We start from the raw sequence: 13743 nt of genomic DNA, 5'->3' as shown, positions 1-13743 counted from the left end.
TTCAGCCTGTCACTCCTCAAATTTTCTTAATGTAATGGCACAGGTTTTTGTGGTGTTTTGGGTCGAGGCCATCCCATAATACTCACAGCACTGAGTGGATGGGATTGGAAGCGGCCTCTCCTGCTCTTCTTGGTAGGTGTACTGAAAAGAGAGATAACAACAAGCAGATTAAGTAAAAGTGAAGTGATTGACATTGATTTATTGATTGTGAAGTGATTGTCATTGTGAAACATTGCAGCACAACACACGTTGACAAAACAAAATGTGTCCGCTGCATTTAACCATCAACCTTGGTGAACAGTGGCCAGCAATGACAGCCGCCCGGGGAGCAGTGTGTGGGGACGGTGCTTTGCTCAGTGGCACCTCAGTGGGGTCGAGACTCCACTGCCCCACAATAAATAATATAAAAGATTTCACTGCAAGAAATTTTGTTTCAACCATAATTTGATACCTCAAAAATATGACTGGCTAATCAGTTTGGCCTTCTAGGGGTCTCAAAAACAATAGCTAGATTTTCCACCAGAGAAGCTAATCTTTTCCAGCCATTCAGATCTTGTCCTTGGTTTTCTTCTGGTCTTTATCAGCATGCTTGCTGAAAAGCCCTCTTATTTCTTATTGGTAGCGGGAATCTCAACACATTATGTTTACAGACCTTGGGCCTCATGGAACTCAAAAGACATCTAAACAGGAAAGTTGTCTTACATCCTGGTCCCTCATGGCATTGAGCTGTTCCAATTTCTTGGCCCAGTAGCGAGCTTCTTCTTCTGGAATGTCTATGGAAGATGCGGCCCAGTCAGGCACTGTCTCTCATACGCAGTCTTTAAAGTGTCATTTTTCAACTCGGTCTCACCTAATGGCAGTTCGAAACGTGTGTCTAGGAGGACGCGGTGAAAGGTGGGATCTTTTGTGCCACAAATTTCATTTTCTGCCATGATCACCTGTGAGTCCAGGGTCAGCCACTGCCCTGGACCCTCCTGTTGGATAGAATGCAAAACATAGGAGATGTGTTAGACTCCGTTTAGACAAATATATCACAAAGGCAGAACAGGAAAGAGTACAAGCCATCTGCACCTCATTGGACTGGCGAATGCTGTGGAGCGGAATCCACAGGGTGCCCACCATTGTGTCCCAGATTAATCCTTTGTTCCACACTTCCACTGTCAGGCCCAGGTCCAGCCGATTAATCTCGCTGGGGACAGAAGGACATTAGGGAACGTTGGAGAGACACTAACTTACTCACTGGGAAAGTGTAATATACTGTGCGACATCACAAATGATCTTGAATCCAATCACGGTCAGAAAATATGATTCTGCCTTTGGGGACAGGTTGGTCAGTGAATCAAAGGGCATGCAGCTGAGTGGGAGAAGTGATGTCTGTATGTAATGAAATAAAACACAATAATAAAGGCTGTCATGCACCAGTGCTTGTGCTTGGTCACAACAGCAGCCTGTGTTCAAACAAAAAAACACCACTCCAGCCTCGACAGAATAAAGTAGCCTCTGGCAAAAGTAGAACCAGAGGAACTGTATTAATATCCATGTGCTATTTTTCTTCTTTAACTACATTATCTTATGGGATAACCTAATTGTCACTCACTTTTATACCTGGAGGATTAAATATTCTTTGAAGCCCTGCTGTAAATGAGCTAATGTGCTAGTTTAGGGTGTGTTCACGCTCGAGCAGTTGTCACAGGATCCGCTAATTAGATATTTAATTTACATCAATACTACATGGTTGTAATCCACAACTTCAAATTTTACCTTGTTCCGCTTCTACTAAACATTCACAACATTTCTCCAAAAGGATTCAGTCTTAGTATTAAACTGTGTCTCTAAGAAAAATTATAGTACTACAAAAGTTCCCTATGACAATTATAGCTCCGAAACAAACAAGATGCTAGTTAAGCCTTTGTAATGTTTTGTAAAAGTAATCACAGAATAATCACATAAATATTTTCTATGGTAAATAGATAGTAATGCAAATCTTTCTCTTTTAACTACATTAACTACATCTAAATTTTCACTTACTTATCCTTCATATGCCCTGTTGTAATTGAGCTACTGTGCTGGTTTAGTGCCCCATTCACACCCCATCATCATGCTGGAAAATTGGTGCCACAAACTGTTAGCCAAGCTACTTTATCTTGCCCTGATGGCCCTGATTTTGATGTCACCCCATGTTCATGAGAGAGCGAGTGTATGTGTATGCCCCTCCCATTTCTTTTCCATTTTGGTTTAGTCCATCAAAATAATATCTAACCTGAAACCTGTATTGAGACATGAGGAAAGCAATGAGAAGTGAGAAGAGAATTAACTCACAACATAAAGTCCTGCTCCCAGCATGGCTGACTGCCACGAACAGCAATAGTGGTACTTTTCACATTCTGTACCTTCAGTGTTATGTAGGTGTTGAATTTTTCTGCAGATTTAAAATTTCATAATTGGATATGTAATATATTACACATATGTATGATATTGTATTAATTGTACTATATAATTCCTTTACAGTATATAATCTTATAGTATCAAATACATATTGCATGTATACTGACTCACCTTGCGGTCCATCAAGCTTAGCTTTTTTTACTGCAATGAAATGAGAAAGAAGAAAAGCATGACACTGGAGTTAAAATTTACATTTACAGACGCCCTTATGCAGAGCTTACAATCACTATTACAACTTACAATCAGTAGTGACAGGGAAAGTCCCCCTGGAGACACTCAGGGTTAAGTGACTTGCTCAGGGACACAATGGTTGTAAGTGGGATTTGAAACTGGGAATTTGAGCTCTTTTGTTTACCCACTAGGCTACTACCACCACTTGAAGCCTGTGGGTAAAGTTGGACTTTTTTCCTCCTTCATTCACAGTCAGCACTGTATTATGAAAGGATGCAGGTCTGCTTCAGGCAGTACGACTAGGCTTCAACCAACATCAAAACCTGCAGTAATCTTCCTGCTTTTCACAAGTGACAGAGGTACTGATGTCATAATCAAGTATAAATCCGCAGGTGAACTCCGGGAAGAGAGAAGAAAAAGCATCTGGTTGACTCATGTGTATTCATTTGGGGGGGGGGTCTCTCTGATATGGTGACTTTTTAAGGACAATGTCAGCCAGAAACCATTCATAATTCATAGATTGTAGGGCCTGTGGAAGGCAAGCCTCCCTGCCTCGAAAAGAACATTAAGATTCCAAGCTCCATGGTAATCCCTGCCGATGCCTCCCCTGAGCTGTCTAAACAGATGGGGTTTAAATGAAGGAAGCCTGCCTCTAATGCATGGGCTTCATCTGGAGCACACCCAACAGAAAGCTACACTTCCAGAAACTTCCTGACAAGCGTCGGGTCTAACATTGCAGGGGAGGCACCTCAGTGTATGTGGATGGGCTGGAGAAGGGATTTGTGGGACAGTGACGGGTCGTGTGTTCATCACTTACAAAGCGAGTTTTCTAAAACAATGGCGTAAAAGCCCATTAAAAGCCCGTAAATGCTAAAACGATCAGGAAACCCATGAAGTGATGAATGTTTATTCACCTAAAAAAAAACAAGGAGGGTCGTGAATCTTTTAAGTCCCTCCCCGCAAATTACGCCTATGAAGGAGAGACATGTGACAGGAACAGGTCAGAAGCCAGGAAACCCTGAAAAGCCCCATCCATCCCGCCCCCCCTTGCCTGTCCGCCCCGGGTTCCCTCTCCCTCTCCCGGCCCACGCGCGCCCGCTGCCATGTGGCAACCGCACACGTGTGCGCCGCCCGCTCCATCTCTCCCTCTCGTGCTCCATTAATCTCCCCGTGCAGCCGGGCGGAGGCAGCGCGCGCAGCTAAAAATAGCCGCTTCGGCGTGACGGTGGGGAGGGGCTACGGGGAGCCGGCATGAACAGAGTGCTGAGATCATGGCATGTTGCAAAATAATGAAATATCAAAAATGCCTATGAATGCACACGCACCCGTGTTTGTGTGTGTGTGTGTGTGTGTGTGGGTTGGGGGGGGTGTTTAATGGCAAGGTTTCAAAATAAAATAAACACCATGATGGAGACCATCAATAAATCATAGCTGAAACAGAGCAAGTAAGTGAGTGCCCTCAATACCACCATTTTTGTAAATGACAAAGTATATTGTGGTTCTAATAGTTATAACATTTGCTGATATTTCAGAGTTGCAGGCCCTAAATGTGTCACGTGAGTGGCAATTCCATTCATGTCATATAACAAATTTCTCGTCTCCTTGAATGTTTCTTTTAAAGCTCTTACTTTGCCTTCTTACCACCCATGCACAATCAGAACACTTACAGAGTTTTTTTTACATCATTAGCCAAAATATGATGACGTGTAGAACAACGTTCTCAGTAAACAGCTGACTGCTGTGTGTTGCGTGATGGCCATTTTAAGTGCAGTTATCCAGGTGAGAACTTAAACGTGGAGAACTTAAAACAGCAAAAATGTTTTAAGGAATTGGAATTGGATCCATCATTCCTCAGTGGAATTGCAACCACATACCAGTGCCAATCTTTGGACATTTACATTTACGGCATTTATCAGACTCCCTTATCTGGAGTCACTTACAGTCAGTAGGGACAGACCCCCCCTGGAGACACTCAGGGTTACGTATCTTGCTCAGGGACACAACGGTAGTAGAACCTGTGACTTTATGGTCCTCTGGTTTATAGGATTTTTTGGTCCTCTAGTTTATAGGACTGATTTTTGCATCACCAACTGAGAAAATCAGAACGCCTACAGAAAGCCAGGACTCCACCAACGATTCAACCACTATGCTCCTTCAACGCAGTGTTATTACTATAGTAATTAATGTTGGTATTGTTGTAGCTTCACAAACACAGTAGACCATGCAGTGCAGTCAGACAGGCAGGATTTATCCACCAGGAGGCTGGAAGCTGCTCCTGCCTTGACACACGCCCACACACCCACTGTCACTTCAGGATGCCAGCGTTGGATCGCACATCTCCGCCTGTTTAATTGCAGTACAGTGGCGGGCCCGCTGTAGGGAAGTGTGTGTGTGTAATGTGGGTGCGTGTGACCGGTGGGACGCCGCTATTAGCAAAATCAACTAGCTCTAATTTTCAGAAAACGACGGCTCACCGTAAATGTACAAAATGCACAAAAGGGAACACGTTCTTGCCAGATGAACAGAAGACAACACACGGTGCATGGTGTGGGCAGCCGGCCGGAGTAAAATTGCTGCATTGATTAACTGTCAGCCATCGTAGGGGAAACTAGACATAATACCGATGCAATTGTGCGCGCGTGTGAAAGAACACACACGCGCGCACACACACATATTCTGGCTTAACAAAAAACAAAGACACACACACACATACGGCCTTATTTTTAGAGAAAATGCAAAAATACAAATATCAAACGGGTGGGACTACGTGTGCCATCGGCGTGCGACTCTAGAGAGTGCAGGCTGTGAATGAATGAGGCGCTGACTGACGAAAGGATCCCACCCCTCATCCGTCATCGAGCCGGTCACCACCACCCCAGTGATGGATGCAACAGGGCGACAATTTCATTTTAATTTGAACAATGTTCAAAATTGTCAAATGTGTGCGCCTGGTGCCCTCGTATTATCCAAAATGACTAGACTACAGCAACGCATGTAAACGCTGGAGATATGGAGGCAGAAAGGCTACTGGACAGAGAGAGAGAGAGAGAGAGAGAGAGAGAGAGAGAGAGAGAGAGATATCTACGGTTATTTCCACTCACCCCCAACACAGAGAAGTGACATCTCTCTCGGTGGCTGTGACCACTGCCGGCTGTCGTTTCTCCGGCGGAAAGCGGGTTTCTGGTTTTTAAAAAAGCAGAATTTGCACTCGACAGGTTTGCAGCGGACGGGCTGTGGAGCGTTCTGAGACATGGCAGGAAGAGAGAGACAGAGAGAGACAGAGAGAGACAGAATGAAGCCCCGGCTTCCGTGGTCTCCAGTCATATTTCCGCCCGAAAATACTCACTCGGTGCTTGACGGTTTTTCACTGCTCAGCCCGCTCAGCTCTCCGCCGCTCCCACCACAGCCATCTTGTTCAGCACCTCCGCCGCGGGGACAGTTACACACGCGTGACGTCACGTTCAAGATGAACGGCGGAGGCGCGCTGGAAACACGCACACACACACACACACACACACACACTGTTTCATTAAGTACAAACAAACGCCTCGCTATGGTGAATTACCACACTTGTCTTTATAGCTTAGGACGTGGCACACTCTCCTACGAAGCAGAAGTCCCAGGTTCGAGTGTCCCTGAGCATGACGTTAAACCCTGAGATGTTCCACAGTGACTGTCACTGTAGCTACGCTGGATAAGGATAAAGTCTGATAAATGCCACAAACGTACATTTTTATAGTAACAGCAGAGTGATCTATTGAAGTTATTCCCACATTTATATACCGTTTAAGCTCCAGTTCTCCTGTTTCCCATAAAAACCTATGACCCACTATAGTCATGGATTAACGTTTTGAAAATGACACAAGTAAGTGAAAGTGTAGTGATTGTCATTGTGAGACACTGCAGCCCAGCACATGGTGACACTACGAAAGGTGTCCTCTGCTTTTAACCATCACCCTTAGTGAGCAGTGGGCAGTTCTAGTGAACTTTGGTCAGTGGCACCACAGTGCACCTTGGCGGCTTGGGAATCAAACCGGCAACCTTCTGATTACGGGGCTGCTTCCTAAACTGCTAGACCGCCACTGCTCCTATAAGTACAAGTTTTCACCAAAATTGCAGCTTCAGTGTTTTTAGATCATTTTTTTCAGTTGTTTCTGTGGTGTACTGAAGTATAATTACGAGCATTTTATACATTTCAAATGCTTTTAATGCAATTATATCAGGTTTATGATATAAACCTTCTGATTATGGGGCCGCTTCCTTAACCGCTAGGCCACCACTGTCAGCACTGCCCACTGCCCGCACTGTCAATATTTGCAGAGTTGGTCCTTTTTTCAAGACCTCTGTAATTGGCCCTGGCGTGCTGTCAGTCAATGTCTGGGCCAAATCCTGAATGATGGCAACCCATTCATTCACAATCAAAGCTTGGAGTTTGTCACTATTTGTGGGATTTTTGTTTGTCTAACCACATCTTGGGGATTGACCACAAGTTCTCAGGGAGTTTCCTGGCACACATGAATGGTTTTTGCAGAATATCAGTCTGTCCTGGTGCTTGCTGGACTTTCTTAGCCACCCTGAAGCCTTCTTCACAACACTTGAACCTCTCTCCTTGAAGTTTTTGATGATCTGATAAATCGTAGTAGCAGCAATTTCCTTGGCTGTGATGCCCTGGAAATTGATCTCTGGAATGCAGAGATCATCTGAATTGATCTCAGCACATGCTTTTGTGGCAGGGTTGAAATGCAGTGCAAAAGTTTTTGGGATGGAGGAGCCAGGAGCCATTTCTGCTCTTCAAGACTGTTCTGAGTGCACTGACTGGCAAATGTTCAAAAAGGCTGCAACCAATGGCAACCACACCATCATCCTGGAGGAGTACATCAGTGAACAGCTACATCAGCAAATGCACTGATGACGTTACAGTCTTCAAGTCCATCATCACTAGACCAAACAAAAAGCTGTGGATGACTGCAGAGGTACGTGAACTGCTCAAAGCTCGAGACTCCGCCTTCAGAGAGGGTGACAAAGTGGCCCTAAGGTCAGCGAGGGCCAAACTGTCTTGAGCCATTAGAGCAGAAAAGCGTTCGCCAATTCACATCTACTTCCAGGACAGCAGAGACACATGACACAGGTGGCAGGGCGTCCAGGACGTCACAAACTACAGGACTAAAACCTCTGCCTGTGACAGTGCTAAAACCCTACCAGATGCGCTGAATGACTAGTACGCACGACAAACAGAACAACGTGACTGTGAGGAAATCCAACCCTTCTCCCAGTGATCAGGTGCTGTGTCTAACCATGGCAGATGAAAGAAAAAGATGTTGAGAATGTACAGACCTGCTGGCAGATGATCTCACCAACATCTTTAACATCTCACTGAGCACCGCCTTTATTCCGTGCCTGTGCTGAAGAAGCCCTCAGTGTCGTGTCTCAATGAATACTGTCCCGTTGCACCTACACCCATCATGATGAAGTGAGAGGCTGGTCATGAAACATATGAAGACCCTGCTGCCCTCCACCCTGGACCCACTGCAATTTTCCTATCGTCCAAACCACTCCACGAGTGATTCCATCACCACCACCCTGCATCTGACTCTCACCCACCTGGACACATATGCTTGATTGCTGTTCATAGACTTCAGTTCGGCATTCAACACCATCATTCCTCAGCATTGGATCATATGTCAGTATATAACACCAGGTTCCGGAGAAACGCTGTTTCGTTTCACTATGCAATGTCCAACTTGTGTGTAGCTGAATGACAATAAAGCTCAACTTCAACTTCAAATTCTTTTTCATGGCAAAGAGTGACTTTGCAATTCATCTGATCGCTCTTCATAACATTGTGGCGTGGAATTACATTAATTACAGATGAACTGCTGAAGTTGAGGTGAATGAATGGTGCTGGGCAATGAACACATAAGCTCATTGAAATCAGCTCTCCGTTAATTTGACTACAGCCACAGCGCCCCCTGCTGGAACGTCACCGCACGATCTTCGCGTCTCTAGGTGTCACCGCTACTGGCCTTCTCCAGATCAAGGCCTTTCTGATACGTCCGTGTTGAAATGTTTCCGACAGCTTAAAACAAAAGAAAGTACAAAATTGTATGAAAATAGTTAATCAAACTAGCTTTATTCACGCTGTCAACATGCAATGGCTTATACAAATGTTTTATTTTATCAAGGCCTGGGACCGAAGTCCAGGAATCTGCTGATGCCTCCCTGGATTTGTGTTCACAAGAGCAGCATTTAAGGAAAACACTTATAAATATCTAATTGGCAAGGAAAAGCATCCTTCAGCTCATTAGGTTTGCAGATGATATATCAAGCACTGGTGCTGCAAGGGGTGGAAGATAAGGCCAACAATTAACAGAGAACCTCACACCATCTGTCCACGTTCACAATCTGAGCAGAACGTGGAACAGAGGCTCTGAATTAGGAGGTTCTAAAACAAAGTATTTTTTTTTTATATATAAAGGGCTCCAGTACATTAAACCACACATACACACAGAATATGACCATGACAACAGTATACTTCAATTGTGAGAACAAAACATAGAGAATAATTTGAAATAATGTAGTACTCAAAAGACACACACACACACACACGTTTCACGTTCTTTTGAAAAAACGAGCGTAAACAAGGCCAGGTTTTATTCAGCCTCATCATCCGGGCATAAAACTACACAACAGCATCACATATCCCACAAAATTTCATTCAAATCTAGGAATTTCATTAAACTCTAAACAGTTCCCCCGTTCCCCCAAAGGTCCATCACAGTATGAATTAGACAAAACAGCTTCACACGATTTCAACACTACGATGCCTGAATGACCTCTGCATGCTTACATAGTGTTTAAATAGACATTTGTTCCCCACTTCGTTTAATGGAATGCGGTAATAAGTAACAGCAAATCTGACACATTCAACCTCAAATATGAATGTGGGATGTGCCAGTTAATTGACAGTGAAATGTGTTGAGATGTTAGAGGTTCCAGTCGTTGCTGCACTTCTCCAGCTTCAACAGGAGCAGATGAAATTGTCTTTGTGGGACTGAGTCTTCATGTGGACAATTTCTAGAAATCTAGAAAACCTCAGAGTGGAAGAAAACCTCATATTTTATCACTGAAAAGAGAGAAATGACAAACAAGTATTAAGATACTTTACTTTACTTTACTTTATTTAGCAGACGCTTTTATCCAAAGCGACTTACAATAGGAAACAAAGTCTTACTGTATTACTGATACTGTACTGTATTAAGACGGCAATAACCTGCTTTTAAACTGGGTTCAGCCCACTTTCAGTCTGGATAGCATGTAAAAAATAATATTTTTTATCTACAGCATTCAACTTAAGATACTTCATTATTACAAATTGCTATACAAATGTTAATCAATTCTCCCTCCCTTTTTCCATACCCCATTTTATTTTACAGCTATCCATTAGACAGCTTTCTAAACGTCCCAAGTTTTACTACAACATGCCATATCCTTGATGTAACAACTCTTTATACCTCCATGATTCCTTGTCTACTACTCCACACCTCTAATATTTACTTTATATCCTTTAACCATTTCATTTAGGATTTGCATTGTGCATTTCTGGTCAAACATTGTCTTTCCTGTTATGCTTCTAAACATACAGTAATACCATCATGTTTGTTGGTATCAAGTACCTGTCTAGGTGAGCCAGGACGTCCTGAAGCTTAATCAGTAAGGCACGGTGCTCATTGGGGCAGTTCTCGAGTGCGTTGCTCAAGCGAGTTAGGTACGAGTCCAGATTATTAACTGAAGGTGTCTCACCCGTACCTGAAAGGAATGATGTAATCACGTCAACGTGCACATTAAACTAGAAATGACCTGAGCTAGGAAATGAAGAAACTCTGAAACACTGACCTGGTAAGGGCACACCAGCCAGGCTGCTGACAAGTGTTTGTTTGATGGCCATGAGGTGCCTATGAAGGGCCTGCGTACGCATCTCATCCTGGCCAAGCTCGGCCTCCAGGCGCTCTTTAGCGCTGTACATATCGGCAATATGCTTCTGCAGCACTGCATTCTGCTCCTCAAACTCCACATTGGCTTTGCGAAGCCGCCTCAGCTCAGCTTCTCTTGCTAATAAAACATGATAATATGAAAGAGAGCCGTTAACCAAAAGTTTACATTAACCTCTATTTCAATAATTGTGATCATTGTCCGTACCTTTATTTTGATCCAAGAATTCCTCAGTGAAAATTGGAATATCAAATCTGTTGGAGACATCTGATCCCTGTATAGATGAGGAATTGATTAAAAAATTACACCAAAAGAATTAAAGCATAATCGCAGATTGTGCAGGTTTACGAGTTGCATGCCCATATTTATACCTTTAATCCATGGTGTCCAGAACTGTTGGCATTGATTATGACTGATGTTAACTCTTCTGTAAATAAAATCAAATTTTAGTACTTTAACACCCTAATTAACAGCAAAGAATTGCAGCTCTTAACCTTTTTTGATCTTCTTATCCTGAACTTTAGCACTGGTGATCTGGTAGGCTTCACTCTGCTGGTACTCCCGCAGTTCTCGAGCGTACTGCAGTTTTTCACGCTCCGCCTCATCAAGATACCGCTGCAGGAGACACGTAAGGTTCAGGTACGCCAGCACAACCATTCTTGGATAGAGGTGAAATGTGCGGTGAACCGGTGGTGGGTACCTGTTTGTCGTGAGGAGCTAGGCGGCTCCACTCTGCTCCCAGCCTCTTGGTGATCTCTGGGAAGGGCAAGTCGGGGTGCAAGGCACGGATCTGCTCCCGCCGCTCGTTCAAAAAGCGCACGTAGCCCGTAACCGGGGCCTTGGGGCCATTGGGCAACACCTTTTTTCTCTTCTTGCCCTTTGGCCAGCCGCGCTTTTTCACAGGCTGAACCGAGGGTGTCCCAGAGTTCTGCCAGGATACAGAAGACTGATGTGAAAGTGCTCTTGCACTGCTTCTGCAAGATGAAAGAACTGCTGAAGAACTTTTTTTTTTTTTTTTTTTTTTTAAATCACCTCTTCATGGGCTGAATCTGAAGGATTTTGTGCATTTCTGTTTACAGGCATGTCGTTCAACTCTTGCTTCACTCCCCCCATAATACTGATCCTCACGGACGATGCACTTCAGGGGAAAAAAACAAATTCAAAGCACATTAAGCACGCACACAAACACGGAGCTTCCACTTTTACGAGTTTTACTTACTCGTTGTGATGATGCTTTGTATTCTGAGACATTTCAGAATAAAGGCACACGACAATCTAAGAGATTAGGAGGGGGAAGTACGATTACAATCTCTTTCCGTTTGTCAGTTGTAAAAAATAAATAAATAAAATAAAGCACAAACGGAGTGCGTAGAAATAAAGATGTCTTTCTAGCCACGTTATTTACTGCGGTAGTGGAACTAAAATCCAAACAATCATTTACTGTGTTCGCATATTTCAAAAACACAGACAAATGCGTATCATATAGATTTATATTTATTTTAAAGAATTCACTTCTACGGTCACGTTAGCGGCTGTGGCTACAGTCCTAGTTGGAAACAAAGAGCTGCGATATTCACGATCGCAAAGAAAAACGATCTTTTCAAATATCCGCTTAAACGTCGAATAATATTAAATATATTATTTAAATTGTACAAATTGGTTAATTCTACAGCGCCACTATGCTCATAATGACTGGTGGACTATAGCTTACCGTCTTCTTCTGGCCGCACGGAGACGACAGAGCGGAAAAGTTTCACGCTGACCCCTACCGTGCCGGAGGGGTACTGCAATAGTGGCGTCGCGCTCATTCAAGTGTTGGTTTATTGTCAGTACAACAGTATACATAGTATACTGTGTATTAAAATAATGTTTCACACAGACCCCCCTCTAGTGCAATCATAAAAGAAAAATATATATGTATGTATACACACATACACACTAAACTAAACTAACTAATACTAAAGCTTAAATTCAGTACAGGTTATCTCTACAGGAGAAAAGTAAAACTTTTCTGTACAATGAACAGGTCGAACAGGACATAACTGGACAACATAATGTAGGATGTTTGTAAGTGGATATGTTGGATATTTCAAACATGTGCAAAAATCAGGTGCATAAGTCTGGAGGTGTATTGCTGTTGAGTTTATCAGTTTTTTGGTGATGGCAGTGCATTGAGAGCTCTGACTGTTTGGGGGAAGAAGCTCTTGCAGTGTCTGGCAGTTACAGATCTGATGCTGCGGAACTGTCTGCTAGATGGTAGGAGGAAGAACAGGGCACGTGAGGGGTGGTGAGAGTCCTTCATTATGTTCCGAGATCGATGGATGAGGTGTTTCTAGTAGAGATGGGTGGAAGTGGAACCCCGATGATGCTGTCTTCACTTTCTGCTGCAATGCCTGCTGCTCAACGTCAGTGCAGTTCCCATACCTGACAGTGACATAGCAGCAGAGAACATCTCAACGGTCCCCCGGTAGAACGATGTGAGGATGGGAGGAGGGAGGTTGGCCTTCTTCAGCTTCCTGAGGAAGTGCAGACGTTGCTGAGCTTTCTTGGTGGTGGAGGTGGTGTTGAGGTTCCAGGAGAGGTCATCTGTCATGTGTACACCCAGGAACTGATCCACCGGTGTGCAGTGGGGTGAGGACAGTTGGTTTCTTCCTGAAGTTGACAACCGCCTCTTTGGTCTTGGTGACATTGAGAGTCAGGTTGTTGCTCCGGCACCAATCCACCAGATGCTTTATCTCCTCTCTGTAGGCAGACTCATCGATGTTGGTGATGAGCCCCACTATTGTTGTGTCATCTGTGAACATGATGATGTGGTTCGAGCTGTACTGTGCCGCACACATGCAGAACAACACAAAATAGGATTAAAAAAATCCCTTTGCACACTCTCCCTGGCCACCCTTGACCAGTGTAATATGTGTAATAAGGAACAAAGACAAAAATGATTTTTAATACGGACCATGTTCATAATTTACCTAGTGAAGTGTTAGTGATGGCCATTCGATCATTTGGAGCTTTACAATAATGGTCTGAATGATTTTAATATGCTGTAGATGAATTATAGTAAATCAACAAAAAAACGATTAACTGGCACTCACTGTTCGAAGGTTTAGAGACAGGATTCTTATCACTTAAATATCC

At 43.7% G+C, this 13743-nt stretch overlaps 2 protein-coding genes across 14 annotated transcripts in view; both read right to left on the bottom strand.

Moving 5' to 3' along the window:
* The window catches only part of unc13a (unc-13 homolog A (C. elegans)), a 36591-nt gene extending 30509 nt beyond the window's left edge, over positions 1–6082 (bottom strand). For all 12 annotated transcript variants that reach the window (XM_028999631.1, XM_028999635.1, XM_028999633.1 and 9 more), the window contains exons 1-8: positions 5963–6082; positions 5718–5859; positions 2557–2586; positions 2320–2419; positions 1072–1189; positions 851–974; positions 703–773; positions 87–141 (exon numbers count right to left, since the gene is read on the bottom strand). In XM_028999631.1, coding sequence (XP_028855464.1) covers positions 87–141; positions 703–773; positions 851–974; positions 1072–1189; positions 2320–2419; positions 2557–2586; positions 5718–5739 — 520 coding nt within the window. In that variant the 5' untranslated portion in view covers positions 5740–5859; positions 5963–6082. The remainder of the gene's footprint in view (positions 1–86; positions 142–702; positions 774–850; positions 975–1071; positions 1190–2319; positions 2420–2556; positions 2587–5717; positions 5860–5962) is intronic.
* Positions 6083–9128: 3046 nt separating this feature from the next.
* On the bottom strand, positions 9129–12483 carry hmg20b (high mobility group 20B). 2 transcript variants are annotated; one of them, XM_029001087.1, is made up of 10 exons: positions 12317–12324; positions 11825–11880; positions 11638–11743; positions 11306–11533; positions 11100–11220; positions 10977–11032; positions 10813–10879; positions 10510–10725; positions 10290–10422; positions 9129–9739 (listed from the first exon to the last, which is right to left on the bottom strand). In XM_029001087.1, exons 2-10 carry the CDS (start codon positions 11854–11856, stop codon positions 9727–9729), a joined length of 972 nt encoding a protein of 323 aa, XP_028856920.1. In that variant the 5' UTR covers positions 11857–11880; positions 12317–12324; the 3' UTR covers positions 9129–9726. The 2 variants fall into 2 exon arrangements, with proteins under 2 accessions (XP_028856920.1, XP_028856919.1); XM_029001086.1 differs by lacking the exon at positions 11825–11880 and having other exon boundaries at positions 12317–12483.
* Positions 12484–13743: the final 1260 nt, after the last annotated feature.

This window comes from Denticeps clupeoides, chromosome 13 (assembly GCF_900700375.1).
Source record: "Denticeps clupeoides chromosome 13, fDenClu1.1, whole genome shotgun sequence".
Lineage (NCBI taxonomy): Eukaryota > Metazoa > Chordata > Actinopteri > Clupeiformes > Denticipitidae > Denticeps > Denticeps clupeoides.
The sequence above is the reverse complement of the archived record's forward strand: the minus strand, read 5'-3'. Positions and strand labels throughout refer to the sequence as shown.